This window comes from Eptesicus fuscus, chromosome 9, assembly GCF_027574615.1.
Source record: "Eptesicus fuscus isolate TK198812 chromosome 9, DD_ASM_mEF_20220401, whole genome shotgun sequence".
In the NCBI taxonomy this organism is placed as follows: Eukaryota; Metazoa; Chordata; class Mammalia; order Chiroptera; family Vespertilionidae; genus Eptesicus; species Eptesicus fuscus.
Genome location: NC_072481.1, coordinates 75,183,651 through 75,208,326, shown reverse-complemented (window position 1 = coordinate 75,208,326; position 24,676 = coordinate 75,183,651). Strand labels below are relative to the sequence as shown.

The following is a 24,676-nucleotide window of genomic DNA, read 5'->3' as shown; positions in this document are numbered from 1 at the left end:
AGGATGAGAAATGGAGATTCAAGTGACAGTCATATAGCAGCACCCAAGGCCAGGGTGTTGGGCTGGGAAAGAGTAAGATGAGAGAAAAGGAAAGAGTCATGAAACTACATTTCTTATCATCATTCTAAACAATATGACAGGGTATATACATTTAAGGATCTTTTATAAGATAAAATTCTTGCACAAAGCCAGTGCCTATTGTTTCTTTGTAAATCCTTCATCGTTTATGTTGTAGCTCCACTGAAAGTGGAGAAAACCTGAATGTACTGCTACTCTGAAGTGAGGCGTGAGGACGAATAGGGCCATAATGGAACCATCACTTGCAATAGGCTTATCAGTTGCCCTGACTCAACAATTCATTATCATGAGTTTGCTTGTTAATAGTCAGATGATTCCTTCCTTTCCCAGTGTATCAGTATGGGGCCTTATTTAACCTCAAGAATAATGCTCAACAAAGATGCTTAGTTAGGGGCAAGTATTCCTCAGGGGCATTTCCCTTGTGTTTTCTAGGAAATGCTGGGGTTGAAGGATGTATTTTAATATGCTTAGCATTAAATTCATTTCGTGCTTTTTTACCAACTGTCTTTCTGGCAAGCTCAAGAATTTGGAAATAATCATTTATTAATAATAATATATCTTTGTATTTATTTAAAAACAAACAAAATTTTTGTGACTGAATATTTTAAGCTATTAACTATCAACTTCAAAAAATGACATTTCGTTGTTGTTGTTGTTAATCCTCACTCGAGGATATTTTTTCTATTGATTTTTTTAGAGAGAGTGGAAGGGAGAGAGGGAGAGGGAGAAAGAGAGAAACATGGATGAGACAGAGAGACACATCAATTGGTTGCCTCCCACACTTGCCCCAACTGAAGCCAGAGATCAAACTTGCAGCCCAGGTGCATATCCTAGATTGGTAATCAAACCCTAGACCCTTTGGTATGCAGGCCGACAACCTAACCACTGAGCAAAACCAGCCAGGTTCATAAAACAGCATTTTTAATTTGCTACACAAGTCTGTCTATGTATACTTCAAGTAACAGATGTCTGTCACTCTGAACTTTAGAATTTATTTTAAATGAAATCATTCAACCTCATTGTTATAAACTATGTAACTTTAGCTAAAAGTACTCAGTGGGTTTTAGTTTCCTTATCTATGGAGTGAAGATAAGTTACTACCTACCCTGTACAGTATTTGGTGAAGAATAAGTAAACCATTTTATCACAGAAACAAAAGTAGTGGTAAGGGATCCCTGTGCTCATAGCCACTGTGGTTAATAGAAATAAATAGTAGAATCAAATTTTCTCCATCTGTTGCTTGAATTTTTTGCTTGGACTTTCTTATGAATCCTTCCCACCACTACCATTATTTGAAACAGTAAATTTGCAACCTTTAAGTTTTATAACACTTGCTAGTCCTTGTGATACCAAAGAATATATCAACTAGAATACACAACTGGGATACACCAATAGCTTGGTCAAGCTAGGTCTTGACAGCTCCAAAAGTTGTTAGAAGCAAGCAGAAGTTAGCGGTCTGGTCCCAGTTGCAATTATCTAATCTTGCACTGATTTCTAGAAACCCTCAACCATTCTGAAATAACTGTTAAGGAAACTGGATTTGCATTTGGGATTTAAAACTTCTTCGCAAGTACGTTTTGCCTGGTTGTGAATGGTCCACGGGGCTCTCAATTTTGCTTTATGAATTTTTATTCAGCTTGTGTGTTCCCATAAAGGGAACAAGTACATCTTTTAAAGAACCTCCTGTGGTTTTGTCTTCTGGGATTTGGTAAACAAGCATGTACCACACACCTGACTTCCTTTTCCCCAAAATCTCCTAGTTTCTGTGAAAGTCCAGTGCATCTTCATATTAGTTTAGAAATCAGCTCACAAAAAAACATAAGTCAGTTTAGAAATCAGCTCACAAAAAAACATAAGTTGATTTTTTAAGACAGTTTTCTTAATCTGCAGTTTGACATTAGCAGTTCTATATTTGATATGTTGTAATCTAACACAAAGCATAGAACTCTAGGTGGCTATTTTGGGAAAATATTTTAATTCTTTTCCTTCTTTCTCTGTTGACTAGTGAATGATGATAATGAAAATTCCTCTTCTATTTCCCTGCTTAACTGTGTTGTGTGGTTATTATACTGCTTCGTTTTTTCTCTTAGGAGCTTGTTTTGTGCATTATACCAGACACAAAATAAGTAGCAAAGAGGTGGCGCAGCACTGCATGCTGCAGAAAACACAGCTAGGAGCTGGGCTCCCAGGGGCCACGCCTAACTCACAAAGTAGCCGAGAGCAAGTTACCTAAATTCTCTGTGTTCTTCATCTATAAGTTGAGAACAACCAAAGTATCTGTAGAGATGAAAAATAAGGGACTATTATCAACATCCCTCACCAGAGTGGTACATTTGTTACTGTTAATGAACCTACATTGATACTCGGTGGGGGAGGCTGGGCATGTGCAGGGGTAAGAAGAATATGGGAAATCTCTGCACCCTCCTCTCATGTTTGTTGTGAACTTAAAACTGCTCTAAAACATAGTCTTTGGTAAAAACAAATAAACAAATTACTATGTGAAATAAGATTATTACAGCTACTGTTTGTTATGAAGGTGGTAACAAAAAAAAATGCATTTCTTCTACGTCCCTTAGAAGAAATTATAAAATTAAGTCCTTTGAAAATATCCTCACTGATGATTTTATTCCAATTTAGCAATTTGTCAAAAAATATCAATGCATGATCATATAAGTACAAAAATATAACTATATACTTGTAAAAGGGCTGGTTGTTTCATTCATTTATTCAACAAATCTTTATTGAAAATCTACTGTGAGCCAGGCATGGTGTTCAGCACTAGGGATATAACTACAAATAAAAGAAATAAAATCTCTAGTCTCATAGAATTTAAAATATTGTGAGCTTTCATCTGGAATGTTTCCCTTAAAATATTTTAGGGTATCACCTTACTCGAGGTAAATAGGATAGTACTGCCAGGCCATGGACTGTTCCTAAATTCACACTGTCCTATATACTAGTTAGTGACAGAGAATCATTGTTTATTGTGATTCTGATATGCTAATGAAGCGGTACTGATTTACAAATAACTGTTTAATCTGTAATTAAAATCTGGAAGCTCTCTTAAAAATGCAGTTAAAATGCATATTCACTGGCCTGCAGTATTGAATATGCAATTGCAAAACATTAAGAAAAGCATATCCTATTTATCACTCTCAATGAACCTTTCACCCTGGTCCCGCTGGTTCCTGTCATCCATCCCATCAGTATGCTTCCAAAAGCAGTAATGTTCCTGGGTCTGTGTGCCTCAGAATAAAATCCAAATCTGTAGGGTTTGATTTTTTTTTAAATCACATATAAGTTTAAACACATATTATCATATCCTCATTAAGATGATGGGCCCCTGACCATATCCTAATGCTTGCTCAGGAATCTGAAATTCATGTATGCAAAAGGAATTTTTCTTATCTTTCTGAAAGAAGAATGATAAATATTTATACACCCTTAACTCTTTCAGGCAGGCGCAGGATCATATTTTAGGAATGACAAGAAGCTGCTCAGGCTTTTTTTTCCCAGCATGATTCATCTTTCCAATAGCTACTGAAAAAATGAATTGTAGGTTTATCAATATTGGCCATTTTCCTCCTTTCTCCCCATTAAATATGCTTTGTCTTACATCTCTGAAATCCTTTTGAGTCATGGCTTTGAAAAGGGAATACAAGAGTTATCTCTGCTTTTCAGGCAAGATTCCTCCAGGGACAGCGCGGCCCAGCAGGACTGCTGAGCATGCTCCCCACGCCGGCCACATTCCTCCCGCAGCCTCCACTTTGTTAGCTGGTTAGCAACGGCCTGGTCTCCACACTTATCCATCCAGTGTTGCTTTCTAACAGTTCTGAAGCAGTAATTAGATAGAGCCCCAAGACAGTTTTCTACTTGAAATTAAAAATTTCCCCTGACTACTTGAATCAAGATATCCAGTAGGAATGTGCTTCAGCTCACAGCGCTAGCTTCTGAGTAAATGGAAGATGCGTGAAATTTTGAAGTTTACTCCTGACAGTAGGAGTGCTCTCAGCTGTATTTACCAACAGTAGTCAAGCTTTCCCAGCACCTACACTGACTCCGGAATGCTAGGTTATAATCTGAAGACAACTCCAGATTCAAGCCTGGCAATTATTTTAATTATTTCTTTCAGACAGGTAAACTGAATCCCTGAAATGTTGCTCTATTCATTCTTTCATTCATCCTTGCACTCGGCAGCCATCGTTAATCCCAGACGGTGTTAGCTCTAGAATGAAAGGCAGGACCAGCGGTGATGAGACAGTGACAGGCCTGGCCTGGCCTTGGGACACCACAGCCGCTGGCAGTAGACCCTCCCTTCCCCACGGGGCCAGTGTGCCCTGCAGGACACCCTGCTGGCCCTGCCTCGGGATGGAACACTTAATGTAGAAACACAGGATGTGTGAGTCACAAGTGGCCTTATAGGTTATTGATTTCAAATGCCCCCCCCCCTCTTTTTTTGGATGGGGAAACTGGGACCCCAAAGTGAAATGATTTGCTCAGAGTCAGAGCTAGTTAGTGGCAGAGGTGAACTGAAGGCCTCTTGACCCCCTAATTAATGCTCTTCAAGCTCTTCTCTCATGGGCTGAGGTTCTGTCTTAAAGGGAAGGAGACTGCACCAATGTAGTCAGAGCCCTTATGTAAGATGGAAGGCCATAGACTGAAAGGTCTGTCACTGACTGGGCATTAAAATCAAAATTACTGTGTTTTAAACTATAAAGCAGTATAGAATTTCTATTAATGTGTTACATCTGCATACTACTTTTGGTAAAACTGTAGGGTGGAAATAGGCAAGAATTTTTTTAAAAATTACAGTGTGATTTATCTATTCAGCAAGAGAAATTCAGTAGGAGAGAGGATTAAAAGAAAATCCACTCTACTTGTAGGATGGAAGGCAGAAACTGGCTGGCTTTTGAATTCTGAGTAGGTCGCCACATAGAGAAAGGTTTTTAGGATTTGGGTGATGTCCCAAGTTTTATTTTAACTGTATAATGTCACATGTAGAGTATGTATAGCATTACAATGTCTCACACTATGTCTCCAGTCTATAATGTTAAAGACTCGAATATTCTCAAGGTCTTTAAGTTCCTGCAATGCAGTAACTTTACAGCGGTTTGGAAAATTCAGACTTACTACATAGGTTCAGTAGGTTTTCCCAGCTACTCAAGTGAATTGGCTCGTTTCTGCGTTTAGCCTCAGTAACAATTGCAGAGGTTCCTGTCTACATCTGTAATAAACAAACTTTCCTAGAGCAGCTTGCAGGCCTGGCAGTCTTCAGGTTTAAGGAGGCTATGTAATACTGTGTTTGGCAGAAGAGGGTTTTAAAAAATATCAAAGCAGCCCTCATAACTAGATTCCTTTTGTTACTGACCAAAGAATATCGTGCAGAATTGGAAATTGTGTGGATTAAATAACTTCATCCGTTTCTCTCCCCTTCCCTCTCAGTCAGTCCTTCCCCCAAAGTGGATTGATATGGAAAAGTGCAGAGAATTACTTGAAGCTTTCATCTTTCTTAGTAATCACCCTAGAAGAATGTTCTCTTATTCTTGGTTAAAATTTATATAAAAACTGCCCACATATTTACCTGCAACCTCAATTTTTTTTTTGTTGAGTTCCATGTTTTTTTCAATTGTCTAGCATCAAGAGGAAATAGGGAAAGAGGATAAGACTGAATCAAACTTACTCCCATTAAATTGCATCATATGTGTCTCTCTGTGTGTGCATGTGTTTGTGCATGCATGTGCTCACAGCTAATTACTGATGCAATAAAATTTCATAGAATTTTAATTTAGCTTCATTAACTCTGAGACTGAAGTAATATTAAAAGGGAAAAACAGAATAGATGAAGAGAGCAAATAGATCAATTTTCTTTAAATAAAGACATTTTAGGGGGAACTCGTATTCCTTTATGTAGGTCATCATTGCCATTTCTCAATATTATATACCTATAAACTGCATAGCAGGACTTGTGTGTGCTTGAAGAAGCTACATTTTCACAGCGGGAGAGGGAATCGGGATCAAGCTTTGAGATGCAGGTGCACAGGAACACAAGTGGGCTCTTCAGCCTGCAGCCTGAATGCCAGGCCAATAAAGCAGAAGCTCTCAAGCTGAGCTCTCAGGGTCTCCCAGAGCTGAGCCAAGAAGAGTGGGGGTGGGGAGAGGGAGCCGAGAGAATAATTGTTATTCAGTCTTCTTAATGAGATGTATTGCCCACTGCCCAAAGACTGTGGCAGTGTCTTTTGTTATGCTAATTAGACACCCTTAGAGCTGGGCTGTCTTTGATTTCGGCTTAATCCTTTCTGCTTCCTCAGCCTCAATCCCGACTGGCAAACGGTTGAAAGATGGTGTGTGCTGCATGTGTTATTTATTGCTCGCATCTATGCTGAGTTCTTTGGTAACAGGGTTGATAATGAAAGATTTATCTTACCAATGGCGGTACGTGTTTTGGACATCCTTTTGGGGCTTTTGAAAAAATGAATTTGAGAATGATCGATTTCTGCTTTTTTAGTCCAAATACCATTGCTTTTTATATGGTTGCTTTTGTAGCTATACAAAATGGGAAATGACAGATTGGAAAATTTAGATATCCTCTCGTTGGATGCCTGGATTTCCCTAAAAATAACAAGCATTTTATCATGGCTTAGCTTTGGGGGAGGCTGTGGTCAACCAGAAAGATGGAAGCAATAATTTAAAGGTCAAAAAGAAAAATTTAGCAATTCAAAATTCCTGCCTTTACAATTTATAGACATATATGCATTCTTTCCTAAAATTAAAGTGTTTCATTTACATGATTATTGCAATTAAGAGTAGATGGTGTTAAGTTAAAAAATATTTTTAAATGATAAATATGATTCCTTTTAAATAGTGAAATGGAGTTTCTGTTAAATTCTTAAAAACTAGGTAGTAATGTTTTAGAGCAGCCTGTCCAATAGAAATATAGTGTGAACCAACAGTGTTTTTTTTTTTTTTAAGTTTTCTGGTAGCTACACTAAAAAGGTGAAAAGAAAGAAGTAAAATTAATTTTAATAATATATTGTATTTAACCCAGTATCTCAAAAATGTTTTAACGTAATAAAATAAAATTAATAAATAGTTCGCATTCTTTTATTTATGTTAACTTTTTGAAATCTGGTGTGTGTTTTACACTGGAGTGTATTTTGCAGCTCATCTCCATTGGGATTTGCCACATTTTAAGTGCCCAACCGCCACGTGTCGCTAGTGGCCACTGCACTAGATGGTGCAGACTCAGAGTCAATCAGTAATGCACTTGCTCAAAAACAAATGTCGGGATAAAATCCATATGAGGTGTGTGACTTTGACCACATCACTTAATCTCTAACGGGCCTTAGTCTCCTCAGCTGTAAAATGAAGCTTTCGAACTAAATTAATTTCGAATTTATTAATTCCCCCACCCTTGCCAGCTCTGAATTCATGGTTCCAAAAAATTCACATTTAGAGGCTGGGTGAGCTGGAACTTATCCATCCTCTTCTATAATTTAATGTTTGAAAAGGAGCCTTCTTTCCCCACAAAGAAAATTGGAGTGTCCTCACCACACCCACACCTTCTTTCTTCCGAATGTCTGAATCTTCCTTTGGGTTCTTGTCTTCCACTGCTTTGATGAAGTGTTTGGAGTGTAGGAGACTGCAGGTACCTGGCTCTCAGCAATCATCTCCCAGGGCTGTTGGAACGAGGGCTTTGAGCAAAGGTTGAGGAGAATTGGCAAGTAATTCCTTATATTACTAGATTACATGAACACTAAATCTCTAAAAGTCGGTTGTCTATCTTTCTTCCTTTGTCTTTGTAATCTGGCTCATTTATTGTGTCATCAGTGAAACAAAAATTCTTAAGACGCTTTCCAGCAAGGCAGTCTGTCAGTCATTCTGAGCTGTACGTGTCACCTTTGTGCCTTGTTGAGAAGCTCGTGAAAGGAGATTGGCGCAGGCTTCTGAGGAATGACTGATGGAGACCAATGAGAAAAAGACCAGGAAGGTGAGAGTGATGGAGACAGTTGTTCAATCTTAAAATTGAGCTTTTAGTAAGAAAGGGTTCCACCATAGTCCCACGTAGCCATTCCATTAATAGGATCTCATAGATGATACTACTAACCACAGGACTTTGGATACTTAAAAGGTTGAGCACTTTCCTGTACTGCCTAGAGCAGTGATGGGCAACCTTTTGAGCTTGGTGTGTCAAACTTCGCCAAAAAACTGAGCATAACTCGGGTAGTGTGTCACTTTGAGGAAAAAACATTATTTCGCAAATGTTTCATCCTCAGGAGCAGCAAATGTTTCATCCTCGGCATGCGGCCGCCTCAGAATTGAACCTGGGACCTTTTAGTGCTGACACGCGTGTCATAGGTTCGCCATCGCTGGCCTAGAGTTTCCCTGGTGTGGGAAAAATAGCTCTAACATACTTTCGCCAGGCCTGTGATAAGGAAGGGCAACTTGCTTGGGTTTGTTAAGTGAGAGTAGACCTCATGTAATGTGTTCTTAACAAGGATCTTAAAAAATTCCACCAAAGCCATGTAGGTAACCCTTAGAATGTTCTAGAATACCAAAAATGTCCAAGCAGGTGGCTCAGAGTTGGCTGTTTTTTGAACTGGAGTTCAGTCAGCACTCAGGTAGAGGTCTCTGATATGAAAGGGATCAGGTTGGCCTTTGCCATGTAGCTTTGCTGTTGAGAATTATTGCAACCAGATCAACAAAGCACTGTTCCTGTGCTTTCCTGTCAGCTCTCAGCCAGCAGATGGAATAGCTTTATTATTAAGGATGGGATTTTGCCTCCAACTGGGAAGAGACTCCCTTGGGTTGTCTTTCTCTTACTGGGTTGAGCACATGGCTAGCAAAAACATTAGCCGGTGTTTGAAGAAAACAGCACACCTGGCTGCTGTCAGAAGAAATGTCATAGTCTGACTCGATCCAACTGAACCACCTTGGGTCTGGTCTTCATATCTCGTGTCATTGCTTTGGGAGGAAGGACTTTAAAAAGCCAAATTATTTTTCAGTTGTCCTTCATGTTTACGTTATTTCTGAAATATGAGGAAGGAATAATAGGGCCACTAAGATGCTCAAGGCAATTAATAAATACATATAGGTTAAATACTTGAAGGAACATTCTTTCCATTTGGAATGTGTTTAATTGTATTAATAAGTAAAGCTGAAGAAGGTGTTTTAACACAGAAGATACTGTTTAAAATCTTTAAAAATCTAATAGAATGTATTTTCTGACATCGTTTAAAAGTCACATACAAGGCCAGCCACTTTGACAATAAACTGTCCAACATCTCTCAAAAATCCTTATCCAGTGCAGTAAACTAACGTCAAGCATTTTGAATACGATGGCCTACGAGTCTCATTACTTGTTTTCTGTGCTATCATCATTTTTGACACACATTCCTGTGTCATGGGCCTATTTCATTATTGAATAGCATTGTGGAGTAAGGATATTAAATTTTAATGTTATTGCTATTATTACTGTTGACTGTTTTTAGCATAAGTGTGCTGGTTCTTTAATTCTAGCTTTGCAGGGCCAGAAAACAGAAGTGTACATAAACAGTCAGGAAAATGACTGTATACCCTGGAGACCCTGCATCACGTGCTCTGCTGCTGTGAATGATGGATCAAAATGGAAAGGTTATCATTTTCATTAGCCAGGAAAGAACAAGACCATACTTTTTTTCCGAGTGTAATTACGGTGGTTCACTGGCAACATTACCCTGCAGTAATTAGTCTAAAGGTGTATGTGAGGGCAGGCTCTTGCACAGACACTAGAAATATTATTTCAGAGTTTAAGGTCACAGCCTTGTGTTTAACATGTTCCACGCATCTTTGGGGGGAAAATAAAAATAAAAAACTAATTTGACTGGAACTAAAGAAGGACATTTGACATTTCCCAGAGTCATGTATTCAGAAACCAGTCAGGTAGAAAAATTGTTTTTTATTACCTGCAATAAAAAACAAAAAAGCACACATAGCTGCAGAAGTAGCATGGTAGCATGTCAGACTATCTCGTAGGATAAACAGAGATAGAATTCAAGTTTATTAGGAACTTGATGTACATAATTATGAGAGCTTTTTGATTTGTGTGTTTTAATCTCCATTTTTTTCCCTCAGGCAATTGGACAGAAAAATTAATTGCTAGAAACTTTTCATGGGAAGCAAATAATTTCTTTACCTTCTTGTAAGTGTTTTCAGGAAATAAATATTTCTCTTACACCAGTTCTCAAATATACATCTGTCCTTTGTGAATGTTTTTCAGATACTGTGGGCAGTTATATTGAAATATTGAACTCTAACCTCATCTAACTGTTCAGAGTAGAAATTGAATTGAAATTATTTTCCAGAACCACATCTCAGCTTTTCTGTTTAAGGAAAACAAAAGTGAGAAGGGGGAAAAGTAAAAAAGAGAAAAGTAAACTTGATGTAAAGTTTATATTTAAAGTCATATGTAACTTCAAAATAAACTTTTTGCTTCTTGCAGTCCAAGGAGTATTTATACCAGTAACATTTCTTACTGGGTTAGAAGTGAAGGCCCAGATACTGTAATGTTTTTGTTTAATTTTGGTATTGTTTGCCTGTCTTGAAGCAATTCTTTTTAGTTTCTCTCTTGAAATCCTTATATAGCCATGCAGAATATTGTTCGTTTTAGGACAAATGGAGAAGTAGAGTGTACTTGAATGAGCATTCAGTGAGGGACCAAATTCTGTTGGAAACCACTGCTTTTTTAACGCTAATGTGTTTTGTGTGTGTTATCTGCCATATGGTTAGTGATGTTTCTCACAACTTCAGACACTCGGGAAAATTTAAGCAGAGATGTGACACAAATAACACAGCTTAGCTGATTATGTAATAGTACTGAAAAATCTACCCAAAAATTGAATTTAAAAAACATTGCTTTTTGTTTGTCACAGATGTTTCTCTACTCAAAGAAAAGTCACGTGCTGCAGAATTAGATCCATGATGTTGTGTTTTCTCTACAGCTAACAATTTAATAGGAGGATCAAGTAGAGGGAATTGCCCCAGACTTCCTTTCCTTCTCTCTGCCTCTGCGCCAATCTCCGCATTTGGCCGGACCTCAGTTACCCCTCCGTGAAATCAGAGATTGCAAAGCCCCCTTCAGGTTTTTACCTTCGTTGTCAAGTTAGGGAAATTGTCGAGTTTTCTGCCATTGTGGCTTACAGACAAGTTTAAGAGCTTTCCTCATACTTTCTCAGCAAGTCATAGAAAGTTGTACCACCTCATTCTTTCCTAACCAGGCCCCAGTTCCCAGGAACTCCAAGTCACCAGTAATGCGGGACTTGGGGCGGCGGGGTCCTGCACCTTACCTCACCCCAGTGACCCACTCTGTGAAATGGACGGGTGGTTTTACAAGACTATTTTTATAATTTGTTTTCATAAAATGTCTTTTAAAGTCAGGTTTAGATAGACTAAGTGAAGTTCTGCACATCCTAGGAAACATTGCTTTCTCCACTGACATTTGATGAGTGAAGGAGAGCATGCCTCGCTTGTGAAAGCAGGTACCAGGACAGACAGCCACTTTCACAAGTCCTGACTAATGTCCTGAAGGTCAAACTTTGCCAGTGGAAACTGAGTGTACCATAGAAATACTATAGCAGGGGGGTTGTATCCCCACCCCAAGCTCTTAAATGTTGTAGAAATTAAATAGGCATTTTATGCAGTCAACTATAAATTATATGTCTATAAAGCAAATCAAAAGGAAAAGGGTGCACTGGCTGAGTAGCTCAGTTGGTTAGAACATGTTCTGAAATGCCAATGTTGATTGTTCGATCCTCACTCAGGGCACATACAAGAAGCAACCAATAAATCCATAAATAAGTGGAGTAACAAAATCAAGGTTTTCTCTCTCTCTCTCTCTCTCTCTCTCTCTCACTCTCTCTCTCTTTAAAATCAATCAATATTTTTTTTTTTAAAAAAAGGAAAAGGGATATCTTCCTTAGGATAATACAAAAAAGCGGGAGCTTCATTGGAAAGATTTTGACAGGTTTCTTTAGGTTCAGGTTTCTTAGTGGGTATTAAAGATTATGTTGTTACTTTAAGGGCAGCCAGAAATTAGCTGCAATTTACGGAAGGCTCTAAGCATGCGTTTACTGTCAGAAAAAGGAGCCTGGATATAGAGTATTTCCTTATCTGAAACCTTGTGAGCATACCAGCCCCTAACCTACAGATCTGCCATGAACAATGACTTAACAGTTTGGGATCTGAGAGGTCCTTTAAATATTATAACCCACTTCCTGTTCAGCCCTACTTCCTCTCTCCACCAGCATGTCACTTCTACCAAACTCATTTTTTCGATGAATGTGAAGGCCCAAAATGTAGTCAAATCTTTTTTATCTTAGAAACAATCTACCCAAACCCTGAGTCTTCCCACTCTTCTGTCCAATTCAAATATGTGGAATAGAATGTTTTGAGTAACACTTCCTCTCCCCCAGTTTCCGCTAGAACTGTGCTTTTCTGCTTCTCACCATTCCTTCTCCCGTCTCATCACTTTCCCCTTTCTTCCTTTTTTGGGGGAGCGGGGGTAGGGGTATTGTATTGCGTGTTTAGCACCCCAAGTCAAGTCTCCTTCCAGCACCATTTATCCTCCCTATACTCTTCCCAACCTCCCTTACCCCGCTTTCCCTCTGGTACTCACCATACTGTTGTCTTTGTCTATGACATTGCTTAATCCCTTCACCTTTTCCCCCAGCCCAGAACCCTCCTCCCAATGAGGACATATCTCACTGTCGTTTTAATTTGCATCTCTTTGATGATTAGTGACACTGAGCATCTTTTCATATGTCTATTGGCCATCTGTATGTCCTCTTTGAAGAAGTGTCTATTTAGGTCTTTTGCTCATATTTTAATTGGGTTGTTTTGGGTTTTTTTGGTATTGAGTTTTATAAGTTCTTTGGATATTAACCCTTTATCAGATGTATCATTGGCAAATATGTTCTCCCATTCATTGGGTTGTCTTTTCATTTTGTTCATGGTTTCCTTTGCTGTGCAATTTTTGTTTGTTTGTTTGATGTAGTCCCATTTGTTTACTTTTTGTTTGTTTCCCTTGCCCAAGATGATATATCAGAAAAAAATAATGCTGCCAGTATGTCTGAGATTTTGCTGCCTATGTTTTTTTCTTCTAGGATTTTTATGGTCTAACATTTAAGTCTTTAATCCATTTTGAGTGTATTCTTGTGTATGCTGTAAGAAGGTGGTCTAGTTTCACTTTTTTGCATGTATCTGTCAAATTTTCTCAACACCATTTATTGAATAGACTATCTTTCCCCCCATTGTATGTTTTTGCCTCCTTTGTCAGATATTAATTGACCATAAAGGTGTGGGTTTATTTCAAGCATCTGTATTGTGTTACATTGATCTATATGTCTGTTTTTATGCCAGTACCATGCTGTTTTGATTACAATGGTCGCATAGTATAGTTTGCTATCAGATAGCATGATTCCTCCAACTTTATTCTTCTTTTTCAAGATTGCCATGGCTATTCGGTTTTTTCGTGGTTGTATATAAATTTTTGTAATATTTGTTCTAGTTCTGTGAAAAATGCCATTGATGTCTTACATTGTAGGTGAGTATTTAACTATTATTTGCCAACGTAATAAGAATTACGTTGAATTTGTAGATTGCTTTGGGTAGTTTGGACATTTTAATGATGTGAATTCTTCCACTTATTTGTATCTTCTTTCTTTCTTCAATATCATATTATTTTGCAAGTACAGGCCTTTTACCTCCTTGGTTAAATTTATTCCTAGGTATTGGTTTTAAGCAGTTGTGAATGGAATTGTTTTCTTAGTTTTCCTTTCTGATAGTTCATTATTAGTGTAAAAATGCAACTGATTTCTGGATATTAATTTTGTATCCTGTTACTTTACTGAATTCATTTATCAGTTCTAGTATATTTTTTTTTTGGGGGGGGTGGAATCTTTAGGATTCTATATATACGGTATCATGTCATCTGAAAATTATGACAATTTTACTTCTTCCTTTCCAATTTGGATGCTTGTATTTCTTCTTGTCTATTTGCTGTGGCTAGTACTTTCAGTACTGTCTGGTTCTTGATCTTAAGGGAAATGCTTATAGTTTTTGCCTATTGAGTATGATACGGCTGTGGGTTTGTCATATATAACCTTCATTTCATTGAGGTATGTTCCTTCTTCCCCTTTCTTCCTAGCCTTGACTATTCCGGTTACCTTAAAGCCACCTTCTAGATCATTTTTTAGGTTTACAATTCCACTTTCATCTTAATCATCTCTGCTGAATAGCCATATTTTGCTGTTAGTCACAAAGTTCATAAAAACATTATTTTCAACCTTATACATTTGCAAGAGTTGGTTCATTTTAAAAATTACACAGCATTCTTTTTGTAATCTTGTTCTGAAAAGGGTTTGTTTTAAACCAGTGGTGTAACCTTGCATTTCTGTCAGTGGGTCCAGTTGTTAGGGAAGGTTCTATCAGTGGTAGTGAGGTAGCCAAAGAAGCTACTTCCCAGGGGAATATCAGAATGTCAGGTGAGACACACCTCATCTCCATCATTATCTGTAAGACGGACTGGTCCGATCACTTCTAGTGGATTATCTCAGTCATTAACATAATACCTGGATGGGTGCTTGTTGTCCTATTGTCTTAGGATATGTGGCCTTTTTTTCTTCAAATACCCTGCCTTTTTCCTCTTAGGCTGGGATTTCTTGCTAGATAACAGAGGCATTGATAGGCAAAGATGGATTACCATCCTCACTCTTGTTAAATGTAGTTCTTTAACCACATTAGGTTAAAGGAGAAAACAGTTGGAAAGTATAGGAGGAGGTGACTCATTTAAAAAAAGAAAAAAATGTGAGGTTTATTATACATGTCCTTAGCCCATAAGTTTCCTCACTGTCGCCAAGGCAAAGTTGCATCTTCCAGAGTTCCCTTCCTTAGCATCATTGTTTTAAGGTTATTTGAAATAGCTGATTATCTTAAAGGTTGTATTTTATATTCATCTCATTGGAACTTTAACCTTACAAAAATATTGAGGAGTGCATGTATTAGTTTTTGTTGGTATTTTAGGGGGTGGGGATAGATTGTAGCAGCTTTTAATCAAGGTCTTGGCTTTCTTATGCTCATTTTTGCCCAGTATTCTCTGAGGAAGTATAAGAGCCTCACCAGTGAGATGAAATATCCATGGCTGAGAGGACAAAAAGGATGACTGGAGAGTTGTTTGCCACTATAAATGACTGCACATAACAGTTTTCCTGAATCCCTTTGGCAAATAATAGTTAAATACTCACCTACAAATAGTTCTCTGATGGTTGATCGAAAGCCCTGCCCTCTACTGTATAAACATAGCAAGTCTTCTAATTCTGTGTGTATATTGTCATTATTATGTCCAGATAAATAGGACAGCCCAAAAACGATGACTGCATTCACTCCAACAAGAAGAAAGAACCAGCATTCGGTTTCAGTGTCTCTACAATCCCATATTATTGTTAGATTAATTTTCTGAAAACTTAATGTTACATGGAGTGTAATTGCAAATTTCCTTAAGAACCATCGAGAGATACTTATCCTAAGTTATAAGCAACTCACACTGTGAAATGTATGCAAACATTCTAAGTTTTTTACAGAAAAATATACTTCAGTGAAACCCGTATTCATCAGCGTTGTTTTTTTTTTTAATAAAGCTCAAAGTAGAAGTTTCAGGAACTTCCTTTTGTTGCCATTTGATTTTTAAAAGAAATTAGTGTTGCAGGAACTATTACTAGTTTTCATAAAGTGAAATAAGTCTTTAATAAGTGTCACCCTAGAAACCTTACAATCTTTGACTAAGAGGGCTACGTTTTGAATGAGATAGTAAAAAAAATAGTAAATTATGGTGTATTTAGGTATTGGCATTGTACATAGCAGAGGGTGTGTTTTTAATTGTATTGGTGGTCTATTTAGTGCAGCTGTGTTTATGTTTCCTAAATGGGAATTGCCTGAACGTGGTGGCAAGTTCCTACCTATGAAACTGGGGATTGCTTTTTTAAATCTTCATGCCAACGTGCTTTAATATAGAGGGTTATATTTACCAAGTAACAAAGGCAAATGTAATTCCGGGCACAGTCATTCAATGCAGTCATTCAATATTTGCTACATCAGACATTTTGACAACCTTGTAAAAATCAGTAATTGATACTTTAAGTGTTACATTTCACAGTGGAATAAACTTGGAAATGGTAGAATATTTTAGAAGTCACATTTCTTTATCCCATATTTTGTCTGATTTAACTTCTTGGTTATTGAAAATGCATGCTTAGATAATAAATATAGATACATATAGGTTGATCCTGTAGAGAATTAACAGTCCCCTATTTTTGTTGTATTTCTCTTTAAAAATATGAATATGAGGTCATGGCTGCAACATAGAGGAGACAGTTGCCTGTGACAGAGAAAATGTATATGACAAGTAAATAGCTGTGTGAATTAATTAGTAATTTCAGAATAGTATGTGAAATGTTTAGATGCAAGCTCTTAATGACTAGTTTTTGGAAGCATTTTCTTTAGTGTTACATTCCCCATAACTCAAATTAATGTTTATTACTACTCTTTCATATTGCCAAAATATTTTCATGAATTTGGATTAGAAGCAGCTTGTTCTGGCTTGTTTTGCAGCCTTGTTTCAAGAAACAAAGTGATATTTAGAAGATTTTTGTAAGTCTTAGAAGCCTTAATTATCTTATGCTCAAGGAGGAAATAAAATCAAGTTTTGTTTCATAGTTAAGAATATAAGATTTCATACTAGTCTCATTTTTATTACCAAATAGTTAATAAAGTCTTTCAGGAAATTTGAATAGGTGATTCTTTATTAGCTGTTAAGTAACTAGCAATTTAGAGCCTACTTTAAATTCAGGAGGATACTACTTACTGGGCTGGCATTTGTTTTGAATTCTTAGGTGTTTGCCTGTATCATTCCTTTTTTCTCTCCCTTTCTCTTCCCAGATTGGTGAAAGACAACAAGTGTTAGTAACAGAAGAATCTTTTGATTCCAAGTTTTATGTTGCACACAATCAATTCTATGAGCAGGTAAGAGACATTTCTGTGTACTTAAATTTTCTCCAAAATGAAAAAGAGTTCTGAAAATAAGTCTGCTTAAGCAAAAGGAACTTAAAAGGGGGGAGGGTTGTAGAATCTTGTGCAGCAAAAGGCATTTTATAGCATCCAGCCAGCCGGACTGACATGGGCCTTATCTTCGTGGCTTAGTCTGCAAAACATTCTTTATAAAGGAATACGTGTATTTCAGTCCTCACTAGTCTTTGAGGGGGCCAGCCTTAGGCTTTTGGGAGTTTGGAACAGACAGCTGTTCCTGCCAACATCCCCACAGCCTGGCAGAGTCCTGTCCAGAGGCAGGAAGGATGTCTGCGCGGGCGACATCAGCGGGAAGGGCAGGGATTTCCTCTCACTGTCAAGGCATCAGGCACATTTCTTGGTTGGATTTTTGGTTCTGTTTAGTTTTCATATTTGTTTTTTATAACTCCCACCTTGATAAAAATGCTGGGAGCAAAGGGAAAAGAGTCTATTCCTTGGATTCAACTCTGATTGTGTGAGGAGAGCAGTGTAAGGATCAAAACAACTTTACTTTGAGAATTTTCTCCAAACCCACCCTCAGGGGCTCTTTCCCAGCCCAGGAAGCAAGCCTGCCTTGCCTCCCCAGTAGCCAGATTCTGTCTTGGCATTTGGGACTCCACTTGCCCAGGAGGTAAAGCCATTGGAAAGTGACTGAAGGAAGCACCATGCCTCCTCGAGGGGCATCGGGATATGGGGATGGGATATGCCCTCTCAGGTGGGGGACTTGCATGGGGACAGGAATTCAATGGGTCCTGGATTGTATTAACTTTTAAGCTCAAATGAGAAGTGGATTTTTTCTTTGGGTCATGGTCAGAATGAGAGCTTGGGAAGGCTCGTAAGACCACTGTGGGCAAGTCATGCAGGGGACAGTCAAGGGCAGCCAACTGCTCCTGTGAGCAGGGAAGCAGTAGCTAAGAGGCCTCGGGCACTGATGTGCCACCGGGAGCCATCTCAGACGGGCCTGGGTCCTCAGGAAAGGTGGGGAGCTTTTCCAGACCCAGACTAAACAAGCCCTGTCCCGTACCTGTGGAGGCGACTGTCGAGGAAGGATTTCCAACACTCGTGTTTGAGCTGAGGCTCTCCCCACTTTCCATCTCATTAATTGACTCCAGAGGGCCGCTTTCCTACCCAGGCCCGCTCTGCTCAGCCTGGGGAGGAGCTTGATTGTATTTTCATGGCCTCTTCCCTCTCCTTTCTCTTGCCATCTGGGTTTCTGCCTCAGCGGGGAACTTTTTTCCCCTTCATTTTAAAGGCAATGGCATGCCTCATTAGCTGTTTCCTCCAATTTAAAGCAGCCGGGCTTTTTCCAATTATTAAAACCGGAGGGGGAAAAACACTGAGCCCTTCATTCAGATCAAGGCAGCAGATCAAGGGGAGTTATTTTCCCCCAGAATCACACCAGATCTCCCCGGGATAGTTTACTCTGGAGATTTTCTCGTCTTATAAAAATTGATTTAAAAGGGCTTTCATATTCTGATACTAAAGCTCTCTTAGTCCGTCTGCTTACCGTGAGTAACTCGCCACCCAGGTGACCTTCCTACACTTTGATGAAGCGGTGGACTCAGTGGTCGTGAAAATCAGACTCAGAAGGACCGAGATCCACCGCGGCCTCTGAGAAACCGGCTGTGCAGCCTCTGCCTCCTCTGACCTTTTTGTCTTTACAACTAAGTTCCAGAGATCTCACAGGAATTATTTTCCTACTGAGATGAGTTCCAGAAGGAAAGATTGCATCAAGATATCAAAGTCTTGCTGGGTCAGAATTAGTCTCTTTATTTTGAATCCCAACTTTAAAAGATTGGCCAGTAGCTAGTCCTAAAATAGAGGGAGACATAATGCATACAGACTACCTGTAAGTCCCAAAGCAGGGGAGAGATTTGTTCGAGGTAAACAAGTGCTTTTACCCGAAATCTCTAGTGGAAAGAGACCATAGGACAGTTTCCTGTGACCCGGCCAGAGTACCCTTCCAAAGTAGCTGATTCTATGTGGAGTTAGCGCTTACAATACATGCGTTTTATTACAGAGCAAAAGAACTGAATGGCAACCAGTTAAAGGAGCTTTTTACCTCCATGTTACTCCATGTTTGGGATATTGAAAAGGTTGCTTTTAAGTGTTCTTTCTCTTCCCCCCAAACACACGCTCGTGCACACACGCACATGTATACATGCACACAAACATACAGGCCTTTATTTGAAGTGTCTACTCAAACCAGAACTCTGATAGTTAACTTGGAAGGTATTAAAAGTAGGAGGCTTTCTTTCATCAGTGTTGTCTTGGTTTCCTCATTGCATGGGACAGCCAAGAGCAGAATATCAAAGGCCCGTCCAGAAGTGACTGGCTGCCTGCTGGGGTTTCCCAGGTCTGCCTCCCACATGCCTGAGGACAGCAGGCGTCCTGCAGTGCAGGAGGCTGCGTGCAGCAGCTCCTCCCAGAGTGCCGGCCCTTCCCCCACGTCCCCACCCAGGTCCTGGAGCAGCTGGAAGATAGAGCCCACTTGGGGTGGATCTCAGAATAGAAAGGACATTAGTTGACAGCTGAGGAATTCTGAATAAAGTGGGACTTTACTTAATAGTCAGACACCAATAATGGCTCATTCATTGTGACAAGTCCGGCAGACTGGTGTACTGTTTTCCTGGGGAAACTGAGTATGGGCTAGACAGGAACTCTGTGCTCCCTTTGCAGTAATTCTATAAATTTAAAACTGTTCTAAAATTAAAAGTTTATTTTAAAATTGAGCCTTCTGAACATTTTTTTTAAGGTTTTAGTGCCAAAGAACCCCACATTCATGGGGAAAATGGTCGAAGTGGACATTTATGAATCAGGAAAGCATTTTATGAAAGGACAGCCAGTAGCAGACGCCAAAGTATACACGCCATCCATCAGCAAACCATTAGCCAAAGGAGAGGTCTCAGGCTTGACCGAGGTGAGTAAAAGGTGCTCCCCTCCACCTGCCAGTAAGAAGCAGCTGGGGAGGCGCAGGGTTCAGACTGTGGCTCGGTAATTCACAGCCCCCTCTCTGTGTCTGCAGGAGGCTGCAGTCCTTTCCCACACGTGGAAATCTGAATTAGAAAGATGCAGTTCTGCTGATGCCTTTAGCTTTTTTTTCTTCTTCTTCTTCTCTGTCAGTTAAGGGAATCAGCTGTTTCTGCTTCTGGTCTAGATGCAGAAGGCAAACGCCATTATTTTCAAGTGAAAGATATAACACCAAAGATGGTCAGATCCAGTGTGTGTCTGTCAGTAAATCCTGAGTAGAACCGGGTGAGGGAAGACATCGTTTCTTGCTTTATGAAGCTGTTTATAATATAGTAAAACCTATAGTTAAACAGGCACTAAACCATGTCAGTATATGTGCTTATGGTGCCTTTCTCTCGGGCAGCGATTTTCAACCTTTTTCATCTCATGGCACACATACACTAATTACTAAAATCCTGCGGCACACAAAAAACATATTTTATGTCAATCTTGCAAAAAAAAAAAGGTATAATTTTTTAAATATATTTGTATTGAGTTCAGAAAGGAAGAGAGAGGAAGAGAGATAGAAACATCAATGATGACAGAGAATCATTGATTGGCTGCCTGAAACCCGGGCATGTGCCCCGACCAGGAATTGAACCATGACCTCCTGGTTCATAGATCATTGTTCAACCACTGAGACATGCTGGCCAGGCAGGCTGTTGTCATTTTTTTATTTGACAATCTAGGGAAAAGAGGTCAGTGCCCTGACTGAATGGTCAGGTATTGCATGTTTTAAAAATTCTTGCACACACCAGGGTGCCTGAGATGGCACATGGGTTGAAAATCACTACTCTATGGTGTTAGCTGAATACCTGCTTTAGTCATGTGGACTGAAAACGAAACTTTTTTTAATTTCTATAAAACAGTAACCTGACCACTATTTTATACCTTGGTAAATATGGCTGTTTGCCAAGCTCTCTCTTACATTTCATTGAGCTACAGTTGTAAAAGCTGATGGAGTGTGAAATGAAAATGTGTATCACATTTCTAAGCATCATTTGATGTCCTTTCTCTAGCACAATTGTTAAACACTCCAAGAAAAGTATATAGCAACGACTTCATGTACGGAAAAAAGATAAGTGGTATTTATCTGGCCATATAATTCCAAAATTGTTTTAATATATGTATTATCTTTTCCCTCAAAATATACTGCAAGGCATGTTAATTGGACTTTGAGAGTAGGGACAAAGAGGGTACTATTATCTATGCTCTCACTTAGAATGTGACACACTCTGGTGTCCAAACCTGAGTGACCCCTCATGAGCTTGACAAGTACATGTGAGAACTGTGTGCATCGCATGTGACTGATAACGGAATGACGCAGACTCGCCTTTGTCCGGACCCTGCCAAGTGTATCATCCTGCTCGACCAGGAGTGAACTGGAAAACTTGATAAGCATAACCACTAATGTTTGCTGTTATTTAAAAAAAAAAAAATCATACTTGGAGTTGGGGTGGATGGCCAAGAGGGAACAGTGAAACCCAGCATTTAAATGATATTGCTAGAAAGGTGGCTTTTACATCAGAAATGCTTAAAGGAAATTGGCTTATCTTTTGTTGTTCTACACAGTGTGTTTTACAGGCTGGAGTTTAAATTGCTACAATAAAAAAGATCACAACAAATGGTAGTAGCCGGCAAATTATTATTCCAAAGGCCCTGCCTGGTTTAATTCCTTCATGTATGCCTATTAAAAAGGATGGAGTTTTAAAACATCATCTTTAATGATACAGAAATCAGGAAAAGTAGTACCATTTTCTTCGTTTCTTTACTATTGTGTTCCTCTCTAGAAGCGTAGCCCTACTTAAATTCCACGGGGCAGCCTTTTCTATTCTCCTCTTCCCCCTCCGGCCTGTGCGATGGTGCTGTCAGCACTGCTGCCACCGGCCCTCCTCTGAGCTGAGATGGTCCAGAAGGGTCCTAGGAATGGTCTTACAGTGTGCATGAGGCCCCAGGGTCAGGAATATTGAATTGGGTGTTAACATTAAGGGAAACATCAGGCAAGTCCGTTATCACCATGTGTGACTTCATATAAATTAAGGAACATAGCTTTACGCTTCATTATTTGTCAGCTTTAAAGGCTTTAAAAATATGCCCAACTCAGGGTCGAAAAGCCTTCTTTAATGACTTTGTCCTGATGTTAAAATGTTTGGGCTGATGATAGGAATGAAAGTAAATTAAGCAAGAAGAGAACAGATTCCATTTTTGTAGGCTTAAGAAGTAGATGGTAGAGGTTATAATCATGTCTCAGACATTTTGGGCTCTTTGAACTTGATAAAGGTGCTGGCACTCTTGAATGAAAAGAACCAGCTTAACCATGTGGATGGAGCATGGCCTTGGGCTCAGCTGGACCTGGGTTTGCATCTAGACTTGCCAGTTGACCTGAGGCACGTGGCTCCTGAGTGTTAGTTTAGTCTGTGAAGTGGGAGTGATGATGTCTCTCTCATGGGGTTGTTGAAAGGAATACACTCAGTCGCGTGTATAAGCTACCGAATCCTATTCCTGGAACATGGTCAGCAGGTACTAAGTGGTCATTGTCCCTTTCACACCTAGTCCCATCTGGAAAGAACAGACTCTGCAGATGGCCTGGTTCTGACATTTTCAGTTTTGTTCATCATTTTACCCTGAACATGGTATGCAGAGGCAGGAGAGAGAGTGAATTTCTCTGTGAGGATCATCTACTCAGTGCTTAAAAACCAATCCCAGCTGAATTTCTGTCTTTCTGAATTTTCTAGGCTTTCCTGAGTTTTCTGGTATGATAACCTTCCCTACACACGTCGTAAAGAATTCTGAAGCCCTAGCTGGTTTGGCTCAGTAAATAGAGCATCAGCCTATGGACTGAAGGGTCCCGGTTCGATTCCAGTCAAGGGCACATGCCAGGGTTGTGGGCTCGATCCCCAGTAGAGGGTGTGCAGGAGGCAGCCGATCAATGATTCTCTCTCATCGTTGATGTTTCTGACTCTCTCTCCCTCTTCTTTCCTCTCTGAAATCAATAAAAATTTTTAAAAAAAAGAATTCTGGAGAGGCCAAAGCTCCTAAAGAAAAATATTGTGTTACAAATTATTTTCCCTAGTAAATGCATTTTCTTAATTGGGAATGTTATGATTAATCTTTAAGGATTTAGCCCCTGCTACTTTGGGCTTCTTTAGTCTGACAGTAGGCCCTGTGACATTTTGATCAGATGGTGAGGACAGCAGATGGGGGAGAAGCACAGCCCGGGCAGGTCACGAGCTCCGGACTACAGAATCCTCGTATTTGCAGTAAAAGGTTTTTGTGACCTTTTGTGCATCTCACAGGTTCCTTGAACCTCAGTTGTCTCTGAGATTCTGTGATTGAAATATTGCATTTGATAAAAATGGATTGAATGCCTACCTTGTGGCAGGACTGTAAATTCTATAAACATTAATAGAAAACAGACCTTGTATTTTCAAATAATAATAGATGCCCAGAACATGATGGAAAAAGAAAGCCATAATAAAGTCAAAAGGTTGCTGCCCTCTAAGAAATGATATTCTACTGGAAACGATACATAGTGACATCTTTTTATGATTATTACTGTTCTTCTTTTCAGTTTGGGTAGAGGAATGGAGGACTAGAAGAAGAAGAGAATAGGAAAAATAGATGAAATTAGTCTGAATAATATTAGGGAAGATGGGAGCCAAAAATGCCACCTCCAACCTGATAGGGAACATTTCTGAATAAGTATCATTTAAGGATAATTCATTTTAGAAAAAGGTTAGATAAAAGTTATCCAGTGGAAGGCTCATAGAGTTCAAAGGGATACACATAAATCAGAGAGCTCTGGTGGGTGTGGCTCAGTGGTTGGGTGTTGTGCTGTGCACCGAAAAGTTGCTGGTTTGATTCCAGGTCAGGGCACATGCCCGGGTTGCTGGTTCAGTTCTGGGTAGGGGTATGCAGGAGGCAGATGATCAGTGTTTCTCTCTCTTTCTCCCTTCCTCTCTCTCTAAAAATCAATAAAATATTTAAAATATGTATAAAAATCAAAGAAAGGATAGGTCAAAAACTTTTGCTGGAAACTGTCAGGAGACTTAGCAGGAAAAAGGGAATGGGAAGCAGTAATTCTTAAGAAGGTTATTATAAAAACTAGTGGCCTGGTGCACAAAAATTTGTGCACTGGGCAGGGAGGCGGCAGGTCCCTCAGCCCGGCCTGCCCCCTCTCACAGTCTGGGAGCCCTCACGGGATGTCCTACTGATGGCTTAGGCCTGCTCCCTGCAGTCTGGCCTCCCTCTGCGGGAAGCAACTGGCCTATCAGGCATATAGATACTTTCTGAAGGCAGCACGGACTCCTTCCTTATTTTTTTCCTCTGTGGTTGGAGAACAGGGGACTAAAAGGTGGAGACAGAACTGTGGCCGGGCCTGGGGCTTTTGTAGGCAGTGGAAAGAGAGAGAGGGCTGGGGAAAGTCTAGACACAGTTTCCTTCAATTGTCCGCCCTTCCTCTGGGCACCTCCCTCCATTTTTTCCTTGTCATGGTGGA

The 24,676-nt window shown here is 39.5% G+C and overlaps 1 protein-coding gene across 3 annotated transcripts in view; it reads left to right on the top strand.

The window, feature by feature from the left end:
* The window catches only part of CDKAL1 (CDK5 regulatory subunit associated protein 1 like 1), a 654,128-nt gene that overhangs the window by 606,180 nt on the left and 23,272 nt on the right, over positions 1-24,676 (top strand). For all 3 annotated transcript variants that reach the window (XM_008146133.3, XM_028152333.2, XM_054721432.1), the window contains 2 exons: positions 17,044-17,127; positions 19,925-20,089. In XM_008146133.3, coding sequence (XP_008144355.2) covers positions 17,044-17,127; positions 19,925-20,089 — 249 coding nt within the window. The remainder of the gene's footprint in view (positions 1-17,043; positions 17,128-19,924; positions 20,090-24,676) is intronic.